Below are 21,314 nucleotides of genomic sequence, written 5' to 3' on the forward strand. Positions count from 1 at the left end.
GATTTTAGCAAATGGCTGCAATATAACAAAGAGTGAAAAATTTAAGGGGGTCTGAATACTTTCCGTACCCACTGTAAGTTGCTCAAGTCCTCAGCTGTCTCTGCCTCTTCAGAGTGTGAAAAGAATCTGTGTGTGTGTGTGTGTGTGTATGTGTGTGTGTACACTCCCAGAAAAAAAGGTACAAAAGATATCACTGGGGTGGTACCCTTTCAAAAGCTGTATCTTATTTACTCCTAAAGGATGAATATTAGTACCATAAATGTACACATTAGCATCAAAAGTATACATATTAGTACCTAAATGGTGCATATTACTACCTTTTAACAAGGTATTGCTCCAGTGACAGATTTTGTACCTGTATTTCTGAGTGTGTACATTTCTATGTAGTTTTTGCATGTTTTTACATTTTAATATTTTTACAATGGTCTCATATAGTACATTATTTTAATTTGCTCTGTTTCTCACCTTTTTACTCATTTGCCGTTGGCATCACCCAGCAGCTCCGAATGCCAGAAATGATCATTTCTCTAGTTATAAATGTGGTTTTAGTTAGCGCTCGATGATGGTTGTTGACTCTTTGTGAGTGGAATGTGGAAGACTGATGAATTTATTTGCCAACACCCCACTTCGTAACCCACCCTCCCATTAGGCCACATGCTTTTCCTTCTCAGCTTTAGGAAACACGCTGCTGGCATCTTTCAGCGCGTCAGGAATCCATTACAATGGAATCTGAGGCTATTAGTAACTGTGCCGTTTGTCTGTAGCGCTAAAGCAAAGGTGTCGATGTCTAAATCTGTCCAACGCAAACACACGGCACTTTCTTGTGCTTTACGCATGAAACCACTACTCAAATACTGGAGCTTTGAAGGCCGTTGGGAAAATGTCCCATCGAGTGTGTGAAGTCTTGCACAACAGCAACCTCTAGTATTGATGTCCCATCTCGGGTTATACTGACAGTGAGGTGGTGTAAACATCCTGTGCTCTGTTTGACTCTTCACAGACGTGGTTTGAGAAGAACTGTCTGTCAGAGGACTGCTCCGCTGACCTGAGGCTTCATGGGAAACTGCTGCTTTCTGGGTAAAGCCCCTGGTCTTCTCCTGCTTTCAGTAGATTTACGTCAGTAGGGCTGAGTCTGTGGGTGTGGACACACGCTTGACTCTCAGCAGCCCATGACGTCATTCATTAGCTAGTCTGAAGGAGGTCCTGCAGTCTGGTTCCCAATGATCTGGTTTCTCTGTAATCAAAAGTGTTTCCTTAAATGCTGAACCTTCACTGTTTAAAGAGTGGATAGTGATTTCACTGCTTACTGTATGTGCTAGTAATTGAAAACACATTTTACTGAAATGGCTACAAAACAAGCATTCATGTTCTGTGACAGGAAAATTAGGTCTATTTTTAGGACCAGTGCTAGTTTTTATTTATTTATTTATTTGTATTACAATATTTTTATTGCATAAATACATTTAGATATTTTACTTTTACTTTTATTAAAATCGCCTTTAAAATTGTCCAAATAAAGTTCTTAGCAATGCATATTACTAAGAGCCTGACCGATATATCGTTTAGCCGATATTATCGGCCTATATGAGCCTGTATACCGATATATCAGCGATTATGCCACCGATATGAAAATTTTTTTTACAGAACATATAACGCAGCTAAAATGCTTGAAATTGTGTAATTACTTAGTTTGTCCAGCAGAGCGTGCTCCATTGTTTCCTACTGGCTACCTGGATGACACGCTTTAAAGCTTAAGTCTATGGAAAACCATTGAAACTTTGAACGGCCATATCTCCGTAAAGGCGCGGCAAATCCGCACCAAATTCGGGGGATCCCTTCAGCTCGAGGAACCGAATCGAGTGTACGTCTCGAGGCCCTCTTTCGAATGAGACCACCCCCACGTCGATAGCCCACGGGGTTCGGGAGTTACGGGTGGTTAAATTTGCGGTCCGGCGCCAACCGATCAAGCAATCCCGGGGGGCTACCGACGCACGGAGGGTGGCGTTCGAGAGGGCTCCTCGAGCTGAAGGGGTCCCCCGAAAAAAATTGTTTATGTGTATATACTGTATATTCTGTTTATGTATATACTGTATTCTATATAGGCCTATAGTACCAGTCAAATGTTTGGACACACGAATGGGAAAGTGTCCAAACTTTTGACTGGTACTGTACTATAATATACACAAAGAATATTGGGCGATATATCGATATCTGCCTTTTTTTACTCCCTAATATCGGTATCGGTATCGGCCCCAAAAAATCCATATCGGTCGGGCTCTAATCTTTACTTAATATCCTAATGATTTTTGGCATAAAAGAAAAATCTAAAGATTTTGACCCATACAATGTATTGTTGGCTATTGCTACAAATATACCTGTGCGACTTATGACTGGTTTTGTGGTCCAGGGTCATATTCATGAGAATTTGCAAGCAAATGTGCTTAATTTTCATATAGAATACTAAATTAAGCTTAATTTTGTTCATATGCAATATTTAATTTAATTTAATTTTAATTCATTATTAATTTAATTAATTATAAAATAAAATTGGTGTTACACTAAGCACTACAGTAATATATAATAAATACTTAGATTAAAATAATAATACAAAAATTATTTTCACAATACAGTAATAATAATTTGTAGATCAAATTGTCTTGAAAACTCAGAATGCGAAAATATTAATTGTATTAAAATAGGCTTCATTTTTCTTTTTGCAAAGTTGAATTTCTCATTTCTTTTGATTTTGTTTTTTTGTTGTTTAAATCATCAAAATGTAATGTTACAAGAAATACTACAGTGATATATTAAGTAGGTAATTGAAGATTAAAATAATATAATCATTAATTTCACAGTACAGTCATGAGAATTTGCTAATAAAACTGTCATAAAGTCACAATGCAAAAAATATTGATTGTCCTAAAATAGGCATAATTTTTCTTTAAGATTTTTTATTTTTTTTTTGCTTATGGTGTGAAATATGATGCAAACATTTTTAGATTTATGCAAATAGCAGATGATATTATTAAAAGAGAAGGAGCAAAGCAGTTTGTCAAAAAGCCAACGATATTCATAATACACAATACCAGGTTCCTATATTCTTAACAGGTTTCTTGAGATTCATCCTGTTGTCCTTGTCTCACTTTTTCTAATTTCTATCATTTTCCCAGGTGTTACATCAGTTCTCATCTGGCTCTTGGTGGAGTAAGAAACGTCTCGTTAAATTTAACCATCTCTAATGCTGGAGATGACGCCTACGACACCAACATCTACTTAAACTTCTCCAGAGAGGTTCACTACATCAACTTCTTACAAAGAGTAAGTCAGTGAAACTCTATATTTGCCAATGGTTTCTCTACACCAGACCTTTTGACTATTGACTTGCAGGCTTCTGAAGTTTGCAGTTTATTCTGGCCATTTGCTTCAAACTAAATACTCCAATATAATTGGTAAACTTGCAAATCCAGCAACTAGTTCAGTGACTCCTAAGATGTTTTCATTGGTAAAGGCCAATTTGATAAAAACTTACTGAAAATTGCATGAAGAACATTGTCTTTGAACATTGTTTGTAATATGCACCAGGCGGCCCATGGGTGGGCCATGAACGTCGTGCCAAATGGTGACAAATAGGTTCAATGATATGCGCTGGAAAATGTGACAAGTCTGAATCCTCCTTTCTAAGGGTATGTGGTCATCATATCCATGATTTAAAGGGACAGATTCGAGAAAAGCGTGTAGAATATAAAGAGATAGGCATTCGGTCAGCAGAGGAAGTTGTGGAAACAGGAGGAAGTGCACAGTTTCTTGCAGCTGGTCAGTGTATCGTTATCTCGGGTTTCTCAAACGTGTCTCACACTGACCTACAGCTCCCTCATGTTCTGTTTCCCCTGCTGAAATGCATTCTGTAGTTATCAGCAGCATGAGCAAGAACATTTCCTCCTTTAGTTTGACGATTAATGGAGAGACTCTTTAAGATTGCTAGACAGACCACTTTAAAATGAACTCAGCCTTCTCAAAAAGAAAACTAAGCAGTGGAATTGTACATTTTAATGGATGATCTTTCACTTTTAATGGATTATACTATATGTATATTTGATCATGCGTTTCCTAATTGTGACTTTTTCTATATTTTTTTAACAACGAGAAACACAGAAGATGCAAAAATGTACTGTCAGTAACTGACAGAAATACTACTTCTAAAAAGGATATTTCACCCAAAAATGAATATTCTGACATTATTTTCTTGCCCTCATGTTGTTCCAAACTAGTATAATGTTCTTTCTTTACAAAACAGTTTTTAGTTTTTTTTTTTTATTTAAATTAAACATTTTTAACAAAAAATATGATTTTTTAGAAAAAAATGATTGAAAAACAAAAATACTACTAAGTATTCAAAATCATTTACTTTTGGTCTGGCCTTAATGGTGTATTTGATATTTTGGCCATCATTTGTTTTTGCATTCCAAAATCTTTCTGAAAGAATTCAATTATCTTTAACGTAAACATAGTTTGTCCTGAGTCGCTCAGATTTCACTCTATATATCCTTGTGTTTTGATACAGACGGAGCTCTTAACATTGTTTTACCATCTTAAATTTCATTGGATAATTTCTGCAGCATTACCTCCCTCTTCTGAAAGTAATTCCTCATGTGTTGGGGGTAACGCATTACAAGTAACGCAAGTTAAATAATCAGATTACTTTTTTCAAGTAACTAGTAAAGTTTTACTTTTTAATTTAGAAGATAAAAAAATCTGAGTTACTTTTTCAAATAAGTAACACTAGTTACTTTGTTTCCCATGTCTTGACTGACAGCTCTCGTATTGCCATGTTGAGAAAAATGGGGAGTAAGTGCAGAGGCGTTGTGTGTGCTGTGATGTTACTGTATATTCAGTATTCCTCAAAATGAATAAAACAGTCAAATGCAAACTCAGAATATAATATAAACCTGCAATAATTAAATATGTTAAATAAGACTAATATCATTTATGTATTTAATCCCATTTTATTAACCAATGTCTTTGCTACTGACCTTCGATGATCTAATTCAACCATACTAATAAGCAAAAATGACACATTTGTTTCATTTTTGTTATTGCTGAATAGTGTTGAACTCTCTTTTCCTGCGACATGTTCTTCATGCAATTTGTTTGAGCTGCGCCCTGTACTGTACAGACGTGAATTTGCATTTCCTTCAGCCTGAGGCATATTCATTTCACTTCTGATGTGAAAAGGGCTTTTACGTTTGTAAAAGAATAACTTTTTAATATTAAAAACAAACAAGCAAGCCATGCCCAGATTTAAAAAGTAACTCAAAAGTAGTGTAACGCATTACTTTCCATAATAAGTAACTAAGTAACGTAATTAGTTACTTTTTTTATGGAGTAACGCTATATTGTAATGCATTACTTTTAAAAGTAACTTTCCCCAACAAGGGTTGAATAGGATGCATGCGGGCGTCCAGGTGGAAGTGTATTGCGAGAAGACACAGGGGCCGCACTTTGTTTGTTGTTCTAGTTCTATACGTGCAGCAGGACGCCTCTAATTACTCAGCACCATGAGAAACCGTCTATGTTGATGTGACCCATCTACAAGCGTCTCCCTCAGAGCGCTTCAGCTCTCCGTCATGCCGAGTGTGAACTCGTGCTCGCCTCTTGTTTTATAGTAGCTCCTGTTGTCTCTGTGTTTGTCTTGCAACCCAAACCATCTGCAGCAGTGAATTGGTTTCAGAAGCTCTATGGCACCGTTTGGCTGGCCCCGGGGCCCCTCTGGCAAAGAAACACACTCAGTGTAATTACATAAACAGCGTTTTGTCCTTCTTAAATTGCGGCAGGTGAAGCGAAGACCTTCAAATTGGTGAGCAAATGGTTAGATTAACTTCAGTGTTGCTGAAGCACTAAAAGACGAGGCCGAGAGAGGGAAACAAGCTGGCTGGAGATGAAATATAAGAGTTTATTTTACAGTCGCACAGCCAATACATACATCATTTGAGATTTGTTAATGTTTCAGTTTATTAACACACAGAGCAGAGAGTACTGACTTAATAAAAACACCTCTTTCCTTCCTGAACACCACAGAATACAATTACCCAAACAGTAGTGACAAAACTAGAAATGTGACATTTAATTGCCATTTCTTCAAATGGTTTAAAGTGGTTCAACACTAGATTTAATGCTTGTGAAATGTTAGTAGAAAATGTTGACATTCAAAAGTTTGGGGTCAGTAATATACAGTGGGTACGGAAAGTATTCAGACCCCCTTCAATTTTTCACTCTTTGTTATATTGCAGCCATTTGCTAAAATCATTTAAGTTAATTTTTTTTCCTCATTAATGTACACACAGCACCCCATATTGACAGAAAAACACAGAATCGTTGACATTTTTGCAGATTTATTAAAAAAGAAAAACTGAAATATCACATGGTCCTAAGTATTCAGACCCTTTGCTCAGTATTTAGTAGAAGCACCCTTTTGATCTAATACAGCCATGAGTCTTTTTGGGAAAGATGCAACAAGTTTTTCACACCTGGATTTGGGGATCCTCTGCCATTCCTCCTTGCAGATCCTCTCCGAAGAATGGAGTAATGATGCTGAAAATTTTAAATATACTGTATAATTCACACAGAAAACAGTTATTTTAAATAGTATTAATATTTCACAATATTACTGTTTTACTTAAACACGTGCACTTCCCTGCTGCCTGCTCTCCTCCGTGGGAGCACCGTTTGTTTGGCAACGCTTTGCAGTTGAGGAAATAGAGGACATTCTTGAACTCGAGCTGTCCTAGGGTTTTCCTGCTAGTGCTTTAGAGGACGTTGTGTCAGAGTGTTGCTTATTTAAGTCCATTTGATGAAGCCAAAGGTACGTCTCCTAACTGAGGCCAGACAGCGGAAAAAGTGCTGAGCAAGAGGGAGACGACTGTATAAATAATGTTGAATGATTCTTGCCACATATCGTACGTGAGGGATCTTACACCACTTTTGAGGGCCATATTATGTAAATAAAAATTGTGACAAAACATGACCAAATCTAAACCATTATGAAGCATTTTGAGTCTGATGTGAAAAATGCAACTGAACACACTTTGAAGTCTCTTCTGCTCACCAAGGCTGCATTTATTTGTAAAAAAATACAGTAAAAACAGTAATATTGTGAAATATTTTTCAGATTTTCTTTTTGAACATATTTGAAACTAATTTACAGTATTTCTGTGAGCAAAGCTGAATTTTTAGCATCATTACTCCAGTCTTCAGTGTCACATGATCCTTCAGAAATCTTTTTAATATACTTATTTGCTGCTCAAGAAATATTTATTATTATTATCAATGTTATTCTTATTATTATTATTAGTAGTAGTAATAATATTATTATTATCTATTTTTGTGGAAACCATTAAACATTTTTGGGAAATCTTTGATTAAATGAAAGTTTAGTTATTTAAAACAGAAATATTTTATAACATTCTAAATATATTTAGGTAAATATTGGGTCATATTTGGTCAAAATATCTTTTGGTAAATATAAATCACTTTTGGTCAATTTAATGCATCCTTGCTGAATAAATATATATGTATATATATATATATATAAAAAGACCACATTTGAACGGTAGTGTACATCTAATTATATCAGATATGTTTGAATATCTGTGCCTAATATCATGTTTTGAGGAAATAGGGTAGCTGAACTACAGTCAGAAAGTGTAAAAATGCATGATCCGGTGCGGATATGGACCGCAGACCGCAATTGTCGACCACAGAGCGCTCTTGATCTCAGAAATGATTAACGGGCCACATTTATTCCGCAGTGCCGCCAGTCGAGGTGCCCTGCTATACGTTAGCAATACTCAAATCTGGGGAAACCAGGGTGTTCGCATAAACACTCCAAACGAGTGCAGAACGTTAGGCCAAAGCCTCAAACTCTTCCCCAGAGAGCCGCCAAGTGCATGAAAAATGAGTTTTGCAAACAGTCCCAGGCTTTCCCGCACCCCCTCAGCTGCTTTGACTATTTATTGATTTTATTTTCTCCGGCAGCAGTTCTTGTTATTGCTGCAACGTTGCTAAGAATAGCTTGAATATAAACTTAAGAATGGGAACACGTGCAGGACCTCACATGGAACTGGAGATCCCAGAGTTAAGCGCTCATCCTCTGCATTGTTCCAGCAGCGTGAGGCCGTGGGGTTTATCAGTGGCCCTGATAGATTCCTGAAGGCTCTCTGCTCTGTAAAAGGACAGCTTGGTGAACTCTCGCTCGAGGAATGCTCACTCCTCACGCACGGGGTCGAATCTCAACTGTTTACTCAAACCAGCCGGTGCTGCTCTGCTGTGTTTAGAGAAAGCTCTCAACTCTCACTGGCGATTGTCCCTGTTACTGTTCTCCTAGTGTACAATGCATGTGAGAATACAGTTATTTATGTGTTAGTCAAGTCACATTTATTTATATAGCACTTCATGCTATACAGTTTGTTTCAAAGCAGTTTCTCATTAATAAACATGAAAAGAGCAGTGTTTATGTTGTAGAATTCATCAAGTGTGAAACAAATTATATTTCAGCTAAAAAGCATCTCTACAAAAGAAAATAGTGTCATTGTTCTTCTCAATTTAGTTCAGTGTTGTTTCAATTCAGTTCAATAGAACACCGTGTTGATGTTGCAAAGTTCATCAATTATTAAAAGTTCAATTCACCTGTCAAGCAGCTCTGTGGAAGATCAGTGTCATTTTTCAGCTCAGTTTGGTTTGATATTGATTCAATTCAGTTGAATAAATGTTGTGAACTTCATCAGTTATAAAACAAATTCAATTTTTATTAATCTTAATTCAGAATCATTGTTGATACCGTTCAGTTAAATAACTATATTGTAGAGTTAATCAATTACTGTATGAAACTAGTTCAATTCAGCTCTAAAGCAGCTCTATTGAAGTACATTGCATCATTATTTAGCTCAGCTCAGTTCATTACTGATTCAGTTCAGTTAAATAACAGTCAATGCTGCAAAGTTCATCAGCTACTGTATGAATTGAGTTCAATTCAGCTATAAAGCAGCTTAACAGAACACAATAGTGTCATTATTCATTATTCTGCTCGGTTTAGTTTGATGTTGACTCAGTTCAGTTCAATAACAGTGACAATTCGCAAAGTTCATCAGTTATGAAATGAAGTCAGTTTCAGCTCTACAGAAGACAATAGCATCATTATTCAGTTTAATTCAGATTCAGTGTTGATTCAGTTTAATTCAAAAACAGTGTGAATGTTGCAAAGTTCATCAGTTATGAACCAAATATAGTTTCAGCAATAAAACAGCTCCACAAAAGACAATAGTGTCATTATTCAGCTCAATTTAGCTCAAGTTTTGTTCTCATCTGATAGGGTCAGTGCTGTCAGATCAATAATATTATTGAATATGAATTGTTTTTTTAAACCCCATTTTAAACTCCAAAAGTTAGTGCATATTTAATTTTACCCAGTGTGTTAATTATTTTTGATATCTTAAATTAGCCATGCATATGTTATACTTCCCCAGCACTTTTACGTAAAGCCTTGTGCACACTACCCATCCATAGCATGTGCTTCCACCAGTGTTCGAACTATACCGTGGACTTTGGGGGAGCCCATTTTTTTTTATAGGGGGGGGGCGGGGGGTTGCACTGCTTGCGCCTGCCTCAAAAGAGGGCTTACACTATATATATGCAAGCACTATATAGGATAAATCACTATACAGGATTTACCCTATTATACTTTATCGACACGAATTGATAGGTGAAACAACAAACAGCCACCCAAATAGTCTATAAACAAAGCATCAGGCTGTCAAAAGCCCTATTTGCACGGGATTAGTGTTATCTGGGGACCTTGTGTTTTTACTTTACAAATTACAGACATGGCCGATTCGCACGGGATTAAGATCACAGACAACCTCCGCAATTATTACAAATGACTGGAGGTCACCAGGTAATACTAATCCCGAGCAAATAGGGCTTTTGAGTTCACATGAACAACGGTTAAAGTTACTCGTCGTCAGGCTACAGAAGAATACCATAATTGGGGAGCCGAGCTCCCACTAGCTCCCCCGTAGTTCGCACCCTGGCTTCCACAATGCTCTGCTAGTGTGCACACTTGCAGTTCCAATTGATTGCAGATGCTGCAACAAATTTCAAACTTGTTTAAAATCTTGCCGAACAGGTGTGTGCACTGCCTGAAATAGCAAGAGCTAAACATAAAAATAAAAACGGGATTTGTTTCACTCCAACTGAAATCTAAATTGAAGATCTAAACATAATTGTAATGCATATTGAATCCAGCTTGCAAGAGTTTATTTTTTGTCAACAGTAAACCATTTGCGTGCCTTCTGTATGTTTGCATGGCAGTCAGTGATTTCTTGGGTTTCTTTTGAATGTTTTTTTTTCTTTTTTGTATTGTTTTAAGCATAGCTTGAGGAAAGCTCTGTGGTTGGTGACTTTCTACTGGGGTCTCAACAAATTAGTACAGCTTTTGAAGGTTTCAGCTGGTTATTCTCACTGTCATTTGGTGTTTTCTCTGTCTGTTTGGGCTCCAGGAAGAGAAGGGCATTTCCTGTATGCTGGTAGAGCTGGACTTCCTCAAGTGCAGCGTTGGATTTCCTTTCATGAGAGCGCAAACCAAGGTAGTATGTCAATTTAATGGCATAATGATTTACTTGGTGATCTAGTTAATTATAGTGCAATTCCATTTAACCTTGTAGTTTTAACCTTTTCTTTTTTCAGTACCATCTATCGGTGCTTTTCGACACGAGTCGTCTGTCGGGTGAAAATGAGACGCTGCTATTTTTAGTTCATGCTAGAAGGTGAGCTTTGAACAGTCTCGGTTTAATGAACTTTCCCCTCTTTAAAAATACATGATTTATTTCTATGATTAAAATACACATGGTTCACATCATCATTCCACATTAGTGAATGTCATTGTTTATATATGAAGCAACTAGATAGATTAGACATTTGGACTTTTCCCTATTTGGCTATTTTGAGAGAAATTAAGTGGTTTGCCTTGATATTGAAGTCATGATGATCTTAATCTAATGCTGGCCAGATGTGTTTTCTTTGCTCAGAGATCTCTTAGCTCTCTGTGAGGCAAATGCAGCTCTCATAATGCACATCTTACAGTATAAACTTAATCAATTACACTGTACGAACAACCATGCTAAAGACACATGGCATGTCAGTACCTATGCTACTGTTCAAAAGTGTGGGGTCAGTAAGATTATTAAATGCTTTTGAAAGAAGTCTCTTCTGCTGACAAAGGCTGCATTTATTTGATCAAAAATACAGAAAATGAAATATTTGTACAATTTCAAATAACTGTTTTCTATTTTAATATATTGTAAAATGTAATTTATTCCTGTCATGCGAAGCTGAATTTTCAGCATCATTACTCCAGTCTTCAGTGTCACATGATCCTTCAGAAATCATTCTAATATGCTGATTTGCTGCTCAAGAAACATTTCTGATTATTATCAATGTTGAAAACAGTTGTGCTGCTTATTATTTTTGTGGAAACCATGACATGTTTTTTTTAGCATTCTTTGATGAATAGAAAGTTCAAAAGAACAGCATTTATTTCAAAATAGAAATCTTTATAAAATGTCTTAACTGTCACTTTTGATCAATTTAATGCATCCTTGCTCAGTGATTTATATGTTATTTGAAAACCTTCTTTTTTAAATAAATGAATAACTAATGACTTAATAAATTCAAAATAAATAGTTTTTGTTATTATTTATTGATATTTTCATTTTTCTTTTTTTTAGTGCCAATCCAGAACATGATAGCACACTTCATGATAACACATTGGAGTTATCCATACCGCTGGTACATGAGGTGGACACAACAATCACAGGGTAAGATTTACACTTCATGAGACGGCTTAAAGAAAACCTCCAACCAAAAATTTTAATTCATCATTATTTATTCACCTTCATGTTCAAAACTACAAAAAAGACCTTAAAAGTAGTCTTTATGACTTGTGCACTATATTTCAAGTCTTCTGAAGCCTGATTATCAAAAATAAACACTTTCATTGAATGCATAAGAATGCATAACATCTTTGGTGCTTCATAGGAAAATCAGTTCATATAGGTTTTTAACATGAGGGTAAGTACATAATAAAAGTTTTCATTTTTTTGGTGGACTTTTCCTGTAACAGCTTTGCAGCCCATTACACTTCCAGACGTCTGATAGCACCAGAAACATCTGCGGTCCGCTCAGTATACAACGCTTACGTGCACATTTCTTTTTTGGCACCAATTTCTTTGCAGCGCTGGAGTATTTCAAAGTTACAGGCTCACTTGTTTTGCAGATGAATGAGGCTTAAATACACAACATGTTTTACAGCAAGATGTACAGGCTGATAATGAGAACGTCCTCCCTGTAATGTTTTAGATGAGCCCGCCAGAGGCTACACTTTAATATATAAACATGATCTCCAGGGGTTGGATGTAAAATCAGATCAAAGTCTGTTTTATGTCATTTAACAAGTTAACTTCATACGTATTAGATGGTTTCTGTAATCAGTATTTGAATATAAAGAATGTATTTAGTACATATATGACCCTGGAGCACAAAAGCAGTCTTAAGTCGCTGGGGTATATTTGTAGCAATAGCCAAAAATACATTGTACGGGTCAAAATTATCGATTTTTCTTTTATGCCAAAAATCATTAGGATATTAAGTAAAGATCATGTTCCATGAAGATATTTTGAAACTTTCCTACCGTAACTATATCAAACCTTATTTTTTTATTAGTAATATGCATTGCTAAGAACTTCATTTGGACAAATTAAAAGGCGATTTTCTCAATATTTATAACAATAATTTTTTTGCACCCTCAGATTCCAGATGTTCAAATAGTTGTATCTCGGCCAAATATTGTCCTATCATAACAAACCATACATCAATGGAAAGCTTATTTAGCCACGTTGATTCTGCGTTGCGATCTGCTTTAAACAGCTGAAAGCACGGGAGACTCAACGCGCTGTCCGGAATGGCGTCTTTCAGCCAGGTTTCCGTGAAACACAGAGCAGCAGAGTTTGAAAAATTCTTATTTGTCAAAGATTTATTATAAAATGTTATTATTTTTGTCCCAAAATGCAATAAATCCGACACTTTTTTTTTCTTCTTCAAAATGCAATAAATCCATTGAATCAATATAAAAGTTATTTTTCATATTGAAACTGTTGAAAATACACAACAACCGGAATGGCGTCTTTCAGCCAGGTTTCCGTGAAACACAGAGCAGCAGAGTGTGAAAAATCCTTATTTGTCCGGGAGAGCAGAAGGAGTTCGTCCGTTTTGTTGGGTAGAGAGCAGAGATTCGCCAGATGGATGCTCGGCAACAGCGTTCTGAATCCGCGCCGCCTCGCTTCCCCCGTCTGCGCGTCCTGAAGCGCTTGATCAGCGCAGCAGCTCCGCCGACTACAATGTCCAGCAAAACATCAGAATAGTCGAAAACCGGTGAAATATCGGGTGGTGTGTACTTCCGAAACTGATTGCAGGGATATAACTAAAGACAGGACAAACTAACAAAAACATAAAAACAACTGCGGAGCACGCCACGGAGGCAGCCATCACCGTCGGCGCCATCGTATCATCAAAAATTGACACTTATGACTGGTCTTGTGGTCCAGGGTCACATATAGACAAACCTATGCAACACTCCACAGACACATGGACTAGTTTCCAAGAGTTTGAGCTATAAAAGCTGCAATGTTTTACTAAAATAAAGTAATTCTGACAGCAGCACATGTATTCTATATTATACTGTACATCAAATGAATCACGTTAAGTGAGAGATAGAACAATATAGCACAATGAAAGGTTGCCATAGTAACTGTAAGTCCTTTTCTACAGTGTGGTCACGCCTATGTCTTTTGTGTATGGGAACTCAGTGGACCGATCACGCTTCCTTCAGCTGGATGACATGGAATGCAGCTTTCAGCCGCTCAACTTCACCTTTCAGGTATCCCACACTGCAATATGTTTATATGCACTTCAGATGTGATGTTTTTCAGTACATTGTATTGCAGAATCTGTAAATTAGTAGAGTTAGCTGGTTATTAAACCCCTGACAGGGTATCTTATTTATTTATTTATTCATGAGCACTAGCAATATCAGGGGATCAATTACTTGGTAAAAAAAAAAGTAATATGTAGTTTATATAGTTTAATATAATCGTTTACATGATGGGCCCTTTTCACAGGCTGTGATGACTTGTTTCCAAAGTGTTTAATATTTTAATTGTTTAGTGTCATTGATATACTACTATAGTTTTTATTCATATTTTGAATTAGGTTTTATATATATATATATATATATATATATATATGAAGTGTTTGGTTCCAAAACGCTATAAATCCATTTTGATTAATTTGAGTAAAAATGTGTTTTCTTTACCAAGAAAGTGGTGAAAGATGAAAACCACTATTTTCTGTTTCAAACTTTCACATAGCATCTTTAGGTTATAATAACATTAAAAACTCAAATCCAGATTTTGATTTTCAAAGATTTATTATAAAATTGTATTATTTTTTTCCCAAAATGCAATAAATCCATGACACGTTGTTTTTCCCCCAAAATGCAATAAATCCATTGAATCAATATAAAAGTTATTTTTCATATTGAAACTGTTGAAAATACAAAACATAGTAAGTTGATCCACATATGACAGCCTCTGAACTTGGTCAATACTAATCTTATATACAGGCACTGGACTAAAAATACATTCAATCAGTCATCGCTCCCAAAATGAATTCAATGGGTCATCTTGTTAATGCTATAAATTAATTACAACAATAAAAGAAAATTTCATCATGAACAACAATATCACATTAAACCACAGAAATTCCAAAATGACATTTCCCTTACATTCAACTTCCAAAAGTGCATTCATCTTTGCCATGTTACATTCATTTAGTTGACTAGTGATCCTGTATTAACAAAAACATTAATGTCATTAATAAAAACACTTACACTGACAAGCTACGCAATATCACGTTCATAATCGAATGCGATTCATCTCTCGGCGGCGAGAGATGATCTCATAACTCGGCGGATATCGCATTTTGCGTAAAATTAAAAATGGACCTTTTAATACCGACCAGATACAATACTGATTTTGGCGGAAACTCAATTTTTTTTTTAAATGGCGTTTATCGTGTTTTGGAACCAAACTCTTCATATATTCTGTTTTAATTTTGTTGTGTTTTTTGTCATTTTTCTTAGTTTTCCTATATAGGTTTTACTAATTTTTATTTCAGTTTTACTTATTTTAGCACATCAAGTTAAAATAAATGAAAATGAGGACTGTTGCTTTGGCAGCTAGTTGGAATAAAATAAGTTTTAGTTTTTTATATACTGTATTACTTTATTTCAGTTTAAGTTTATTTTATTTCAAGTAGAGAAAGTTTTTATACCATAATAAACCTGCTTTAAATTACAGAAAACTACAGGCTTGTTGAGGCTTAATTGGGGGCATAAGTAAAGACTTTTAGGAATTGTTTTAGGGACAAAAAACTTGGGAAATGTCTTGATGTAAACAAGTAGTAATCATGGTATAAGCTAAATAATGAATGCTGGATTGTAGTATTATTGAAAATGTTTCATTATTGCATTATTGAAAGGCTTCACATTATGTCTGTATTATATACATTTTTTAGTAATTCCGTGTCAAGTCAAGTCACCTTTATTCATATAGCACTTTATAAAATACAGAGCAGCTCTAAAATGACAACAGTTATTATTCAGTTCATTTTTGATTCAGTAACTGTGTAAAGTTCATCAATTATGGAATGAGTTCAATTAATGTATAAAGCAGGTTTGGAGAAAACAGAGATGCCATCATCCAGCTCAGTTCACTTCTCATCCAATAGTGCATTTAAGTCACTTCACTGTCCCCCAGCTAAAGAAACCAAAAGGACCAATATCTGACTTCAAAATGTCACATTTAACAAATCCAGAACCAAGCTGCATTATAATGTGTTTTAAATGTATATGAAGTGTACTGTCTGCTCTATTAGCTGTTAGTTGTTGTGTTGAGCGTAAATCCCAGCGTTGATCTGTTTCCTGTGTGTTGTTTGTGTAGGTGATAAACAATGGGCCCAGCAGACTTCCAGGCTCCACGGTGAACATCAGGATACCCAACCGCCTGACTGGTAACGGAGCAGATATGTTCCATATCATTGACACACAAGTGAGTTCCTGCCACTCATGCACTTGTTTATGTAGCTAGACTTCATTCTCATTGTTTTCCCTCACATCAGTTATACAGCTGTCCATTCTCATCACACTTGTTTGTGCTGTAAGTGGTTTCTCCGACCTGTTCATGCTAGGTATTATTGGGTGTTATTTTGCGTTACACCACAGCATTGTTGTTTTTTGATTGGTTGACAGAGTCTTAGAGCTTAAATAATTTCCATATCAATTCATCATGCTCTTTCTAAGCTAGTAATACGCTATTTTAAGCAAGATACTCACTGTACTTTTAGAGCTGCATGATTTGGGGGGAAAAATTTAATTGTGAAATCTAATTTCTCTGATAAAAATTGTTTTTGCAAAATATTGATTAATTTATTTGTTTATTTATTTATTTTACTTTGTTTTTTATTTATAGAATTGTTAAAGCAGCAGGTTTGCTGTGCTAGTAGGGCTGCACAATTTGGCCAACAACTTTGTTATTATATATCAATATGACAATGAATATTATTATTATTATTATAAATAAACAAAATAAGAAATATTAATGATAATATTTCAGTGTAAAATAAAAAAATAGTATGTAAGAAATATAATAATAATAATAATAATATTTTTATTGTTCAATACAACTATAAAATTACAATATAATATATAAAATTACAATACAATAATATTTGTGGCTGTCTTAATTTCTTCATTTTCAAACATTAAAACATCAAGCTTTTATTTTGGCAGAAAACTGCAGCTTCTGTTTAGTTGACAACAGGTTTATTATCGCATCTCATTAGAATGTTGGTGCATGTTGTGTTGCCAAACGCATGTTATAAACTAAAACGTTTTAAAACCAAACTCCCAGTGTGTGCAGAGATCAGTTAATGTAGCATTTACTGTGAATTAATGAAAATTACCACAAAATTATGCTTCATAGCTGCATTGCAACCTTAGGGTGCATTGGTTTGCAACAATTTCACGGCCCTGTCATCAATTATTCCTTATAATTTTGCTACGTAATTTCCAAACAAACACATTTGAAATGATGCCACAGGCTTGTCGAGGGTTAATTGGCAAAGTACTTTGAGCATTTTAGAGACAAAATTTGTCTTCGTAATCATGGTATATAAGTGGAGTAATTGAAGTTAGATTGGTGCATTATTAAAAATGTAAGGCTTCACATTATGCCTGTGTTACATGCATTAAGTTTTCAATAATTATATGGTCCAATGTCAATTATGTCTTACTTATATTACCTTTAAAACATTGTTTCTACTTAAGGTTAAGTATAAGATTACATTATTTAAAGTACTTTATAAATGCCACAATTGTTGCATGTTTTGAAGCTAAATATACAGAGCAAGGCTTTATCTATATTATATCAATAGAAGCGAGGGCAGCGTGTTGATTATGTTCTGTTCTCATACAGTGAGAGTTCAGTGAGGTCAACATCCTCAGGCTTATAATGAATTCAGAGGTGAGAGATGGGTTTAGGTAGTTAAACGCACAATAAACTAATACAGAGGGTAGAAATTCAAGACCAGCACCACATACTATGTTGATTTAACCCTTGCATCGGCCATATTGCTAGATCAGGCCAGGGATCAACCTGTTTACTGTGAATGGGAGGATGGGGGAGGTTTGTATCCCACCCTGTACGTCTCATATGGAATCACTTACGAGAGGATTAAATGGTTTGCACGAAAGGGTGGAATGGGACACTTGGGGAAAGTTTCTGTTCACCCTGACTAACCTGCAGCACAGTGGCAATACCGGGTAACTCTACTCAAGGAGGAGCGGAGGTTCCCAGGCACCCACATGGACAGCATAAACACTCGGCCTAATTAAAAATGCACACGTGGAGGAATTCCTCTCCTCACATGACTGAAAACATATGGGGCATTTATACATAAACGTCTTGGGCTGGTCCCTCGATGCTGATGAGATGTCTTAAATTAGAAAGGGTTATGTGACATCAGCTTTGTTAAAAAACAAAACCTAGTGAGCTGCCTTCCAAACACACTTTAACCCTCATTTTGTGTTCAGATCAATTTGACCCACATTTAAACAGCTCGAAACACTGATTAAAAGGTCATGAAACCCCCCGTTTCAGCACTGGTTAGTTCTCACCACAGTTTTAAAAAATGCTAAAAAAAGTGGGTGTGGTGCGCAGCGGAGCGGAAGAGGGGAGACAGACAACACACACAGCTTTGCGTTCAGACAGTTTAATTTCGCTCCCATCGAATTAAAAACAAATAAATGCACAGCCATTTGCACTCTGCATCAAAAACATATATATGAACGTGCTGTTGTACCTCTGAGAACTTTTAAGGCTTATTCTGTGGCGTTTATATTAGCCTTTGGACGAGTTGTCACAGAGCTGTAAAAACGGTTATGCTCACCAAGTGAATGAATCGCGTTTGTGCCGAACTCTTATTACAAAGCAAAAACAAACACTCTTCTTCGATCCATGAACGTTTCTCTCAGTTAATGTGCGCGATCTCACAGTCTGTCATAGCAAATCCGCACATGCTGTTGTGAATAATTAAGCGAAGTGTCTTCTCATGGAATAAGAACACGCAGTCTCATTAATAATTTAATAGACACCGACGCGTCGTCGATGTACTATAGTCCTTTGCCACATCACAAATTGTGACGTCAACACGATGTAGATTTTAAACCCGCAAAAAAGCTTAAAATTAACCAGTTTTCTCCAACAGTTAAAATTATCGGATGCTAACATTGTCTTCTATGATGTGCAACACAAACACCTCTGCTAAAATCTCAGAAAAAGTAGTCTGGAGTTTCATGACCCTTTAAAGTATTTCTTCTTGAAATTTGGTGACTTTTTCCTCATTTAGGGTCATGAATGTGCATGCAAAGTTTTGACACATAAATGTGTTTTGGAAAGTACGAATTTTGTGCCCACAATCAAATTGACCCCCGTTGGTTTCTATGCAATTCGCCAAAAATCAACACTTTGAAAAACAGAAAAACCTTTATAGTAGCATAGACTAAAATATTTAATATATATTTTATCATTTGGGTTAATTTGACTCTTAAAACCAACAAAAGATCGCTTTTCCATAGTGCATGATTTGTAAACTAATACATTTTGCATCACATAACCAGTTTCATATCCATGGCTTTTCTGACATCGTAAACTTACTCAGTATCTCACCTGGTACAGCATTACACGATAAAAGAGCTCAAAAACTTGTAAAAGCAAGCTAAAATGGCATGGTTGCTTCAGTAAAATGTGTTTTAATCTCACGTTTGTATTAGGTTTAGGATAGGGTTTAGTGTAGCTTTTAGCACCACACTCACCAGATATTTAGTTTCCAAACTGCCAATATGTACATTATAAAACACTGCCAGATTCGTGTTTATCTGTTTCCTGGAAAATTGCAAGCAGTCTTAGTGCCACTCCCCAGACATTTCACATTTTAGTCTGAAAGCAAAAGATGCAAGAAATAATGTAATATCACTTTGCAGAAGTGTTTTTCCAATGTGCCTGAGTTTATATTTCTTAAAACACTATCTAGGGAGGCAAGTCGCTAGGTTTTAAAACAGTACTGTAGTGAAATCAGCCCATGAATGACTTAGACTAGTGTGCTTGTAAAATCATGCGTGAAACAGGCAGAGATCCTTCCTTTGACTTGAGAGAAGACAATGTGAGGTCTTCAGATGCTTTCCTCTATGGAGGTCTGACTGGAAAGGATGCTGGTTAAAGGAAGAGGTGAAGTGTTCCCCGGGGACAGAGGGGAGGAAGGGGCAGCGGGACATTAAATCACTCCAGATGGGGCATGCTGTCAGAGAAAGGCTTCCCAACTCCCGCTGGGAAAGAACTTCCTTTCGTTATCTGAATTGCTTAGCAGGTCTGAGCTCACTGGATAAATGATAATGTCTGTGAGCATCTCAGCACATCAGCTTCCAGTCATCATGTACTTAATGTTTTTAGTGAAACATTTTTACACTTAAAAATCGAGGCATTAAGTCATATTTAGGGTTGCAAAGGGGTGGAAAATTTCCGGAAACTTTCCAAAAATCCCTGGAGTATTCCAAAAAATCCTGAAATGTTTCCAAAATTTACTGGAAATGTTCCACCTTTTTGCAACCCTAGTCATATTGAGTCATAATCAAAAGTATTGATTATGAACTTTGTAAGGGAAAACATTTAAGTAGATTTGAATAACTAGGTACCCTGACAAATTAAATTCAGTAGACCCAAGTTAAGGCAACTCATATATTTGAGTAAGCCAGTTTAAAAACAATATTTATAATAATACTTCAGTAAACTTTTTTCATTTGAATTCACTAAATATTGCAACTAACTATTAGTCAAGTCAAGTCACCTTTATTTTTTATGGCACTTTGTACGATACAGACTGTTTCAAAGCAGCTTGACAGTATTAAACAGAAAAGTAAAATTAATGATGCAAACTTCAACAATGAGGCAAATCCAGAATTCTGTTATAAAGCAGCTGTAGCAGGATAACTTTTAGCACACACGCACACACAAATGACACTTATTTTCAACATTTACTCCCATTATACAGTCTGTGTCAAACCACGCTGGGAAAATCAGATTTCCCTCTCTTTGCATGTGATTGTTAATCATTGCCAACTTCTTAAGTTGTTGTTACAAAATAAAGAATACTGATAAGGAATGAGTAATAATTTTAGTTCTTAAAACTGATCAGTATAATTTCTCCAGTACTCAAATAATTACGATTGAAATCAGGGTTATTATAATAAACTAAAACAAAAATTTTAAAAAATTAAAAAATTAAAACCCATATAAAAATATTTACAGCTAGTTACCAAGGCAGCATTCTCATTTTGATTTAGTTTAGCTTGATGTACTAAAATAACTAAAAATAAAACCAAAATAAATAATTATGAAAACTATATAGACATATTTAAAAAAATAATAATAATAATAAATAAAGACAACAAAATTCATAAAACTTTAATTGGAATTAAAATGAAAACTGAAAATATAAAGATAAAAACGTCTCGGTTACTTGTGTAACCCTCGTTCCCTGAAGGAGGGAACGGAGACGTTACATCAGTCGTGACTGACGAATTGGGATCTCGCCCG

At 35.7% G+C, this 21,314-nt stretch overlaps 1 protein-coding gene across 1 annotated transcript in view; it reads left to right on the top strand.

Moving 5' to 3' along the window:
• The window catches only part of LOC107679186 (integrin alpha-9-like), a 101,244-nt gene that overhangs the window by 68,660 nt on the left and 11,270 nt on the right, over positions 1-21,314 (top strand). Inside the window, exons 17-23 of the mRNA XM_016474694.1 lie at positions 1,001-1,077; positions 3,171-3,318; positions 10,551-10,637; positions 10,738-10,817; positions 11,778-11,867; positions 13,876-13,984; positions 16,107-16,214. Of these exons, the coding sequence (XP_016330180.1) occupies positions 1,001-1,077; positions 3,171-3,318; positions 10,551-10,637; positions 10,738-10,817; positions 11,778-11,867; positions 13,876-13,984; positions 16,107-16,214 (699 nt within the window). The remainder of the gene's footprint in view (positions 1-1,000; positions 1,078-3,170; positions 3,319-10,550; positions 10,638-10,737; positions 10,818-11,777; positions 11,868-13,875; positions 13,985-16,106; positions 16,215-21,314) is intronic.

Source organism: Sinocyclocheilus anshuiensis, unplaced genomic scaffold, assembly GCF_001515605.1.
Source record: "Sinocyclocheilus anshuiensis isolate Anshui unplaced genomic scaffold, SAMN03320099.WGS_v1.1 scaffold300, whole genome shotgun sequence".
NCBI lineage: Eukaryota > Metazoa > Chordata > Actinopteri > Cypriniformes > Cyprinidae > Sinocyclocheilus > Sinocyclocheilus anshuiensis.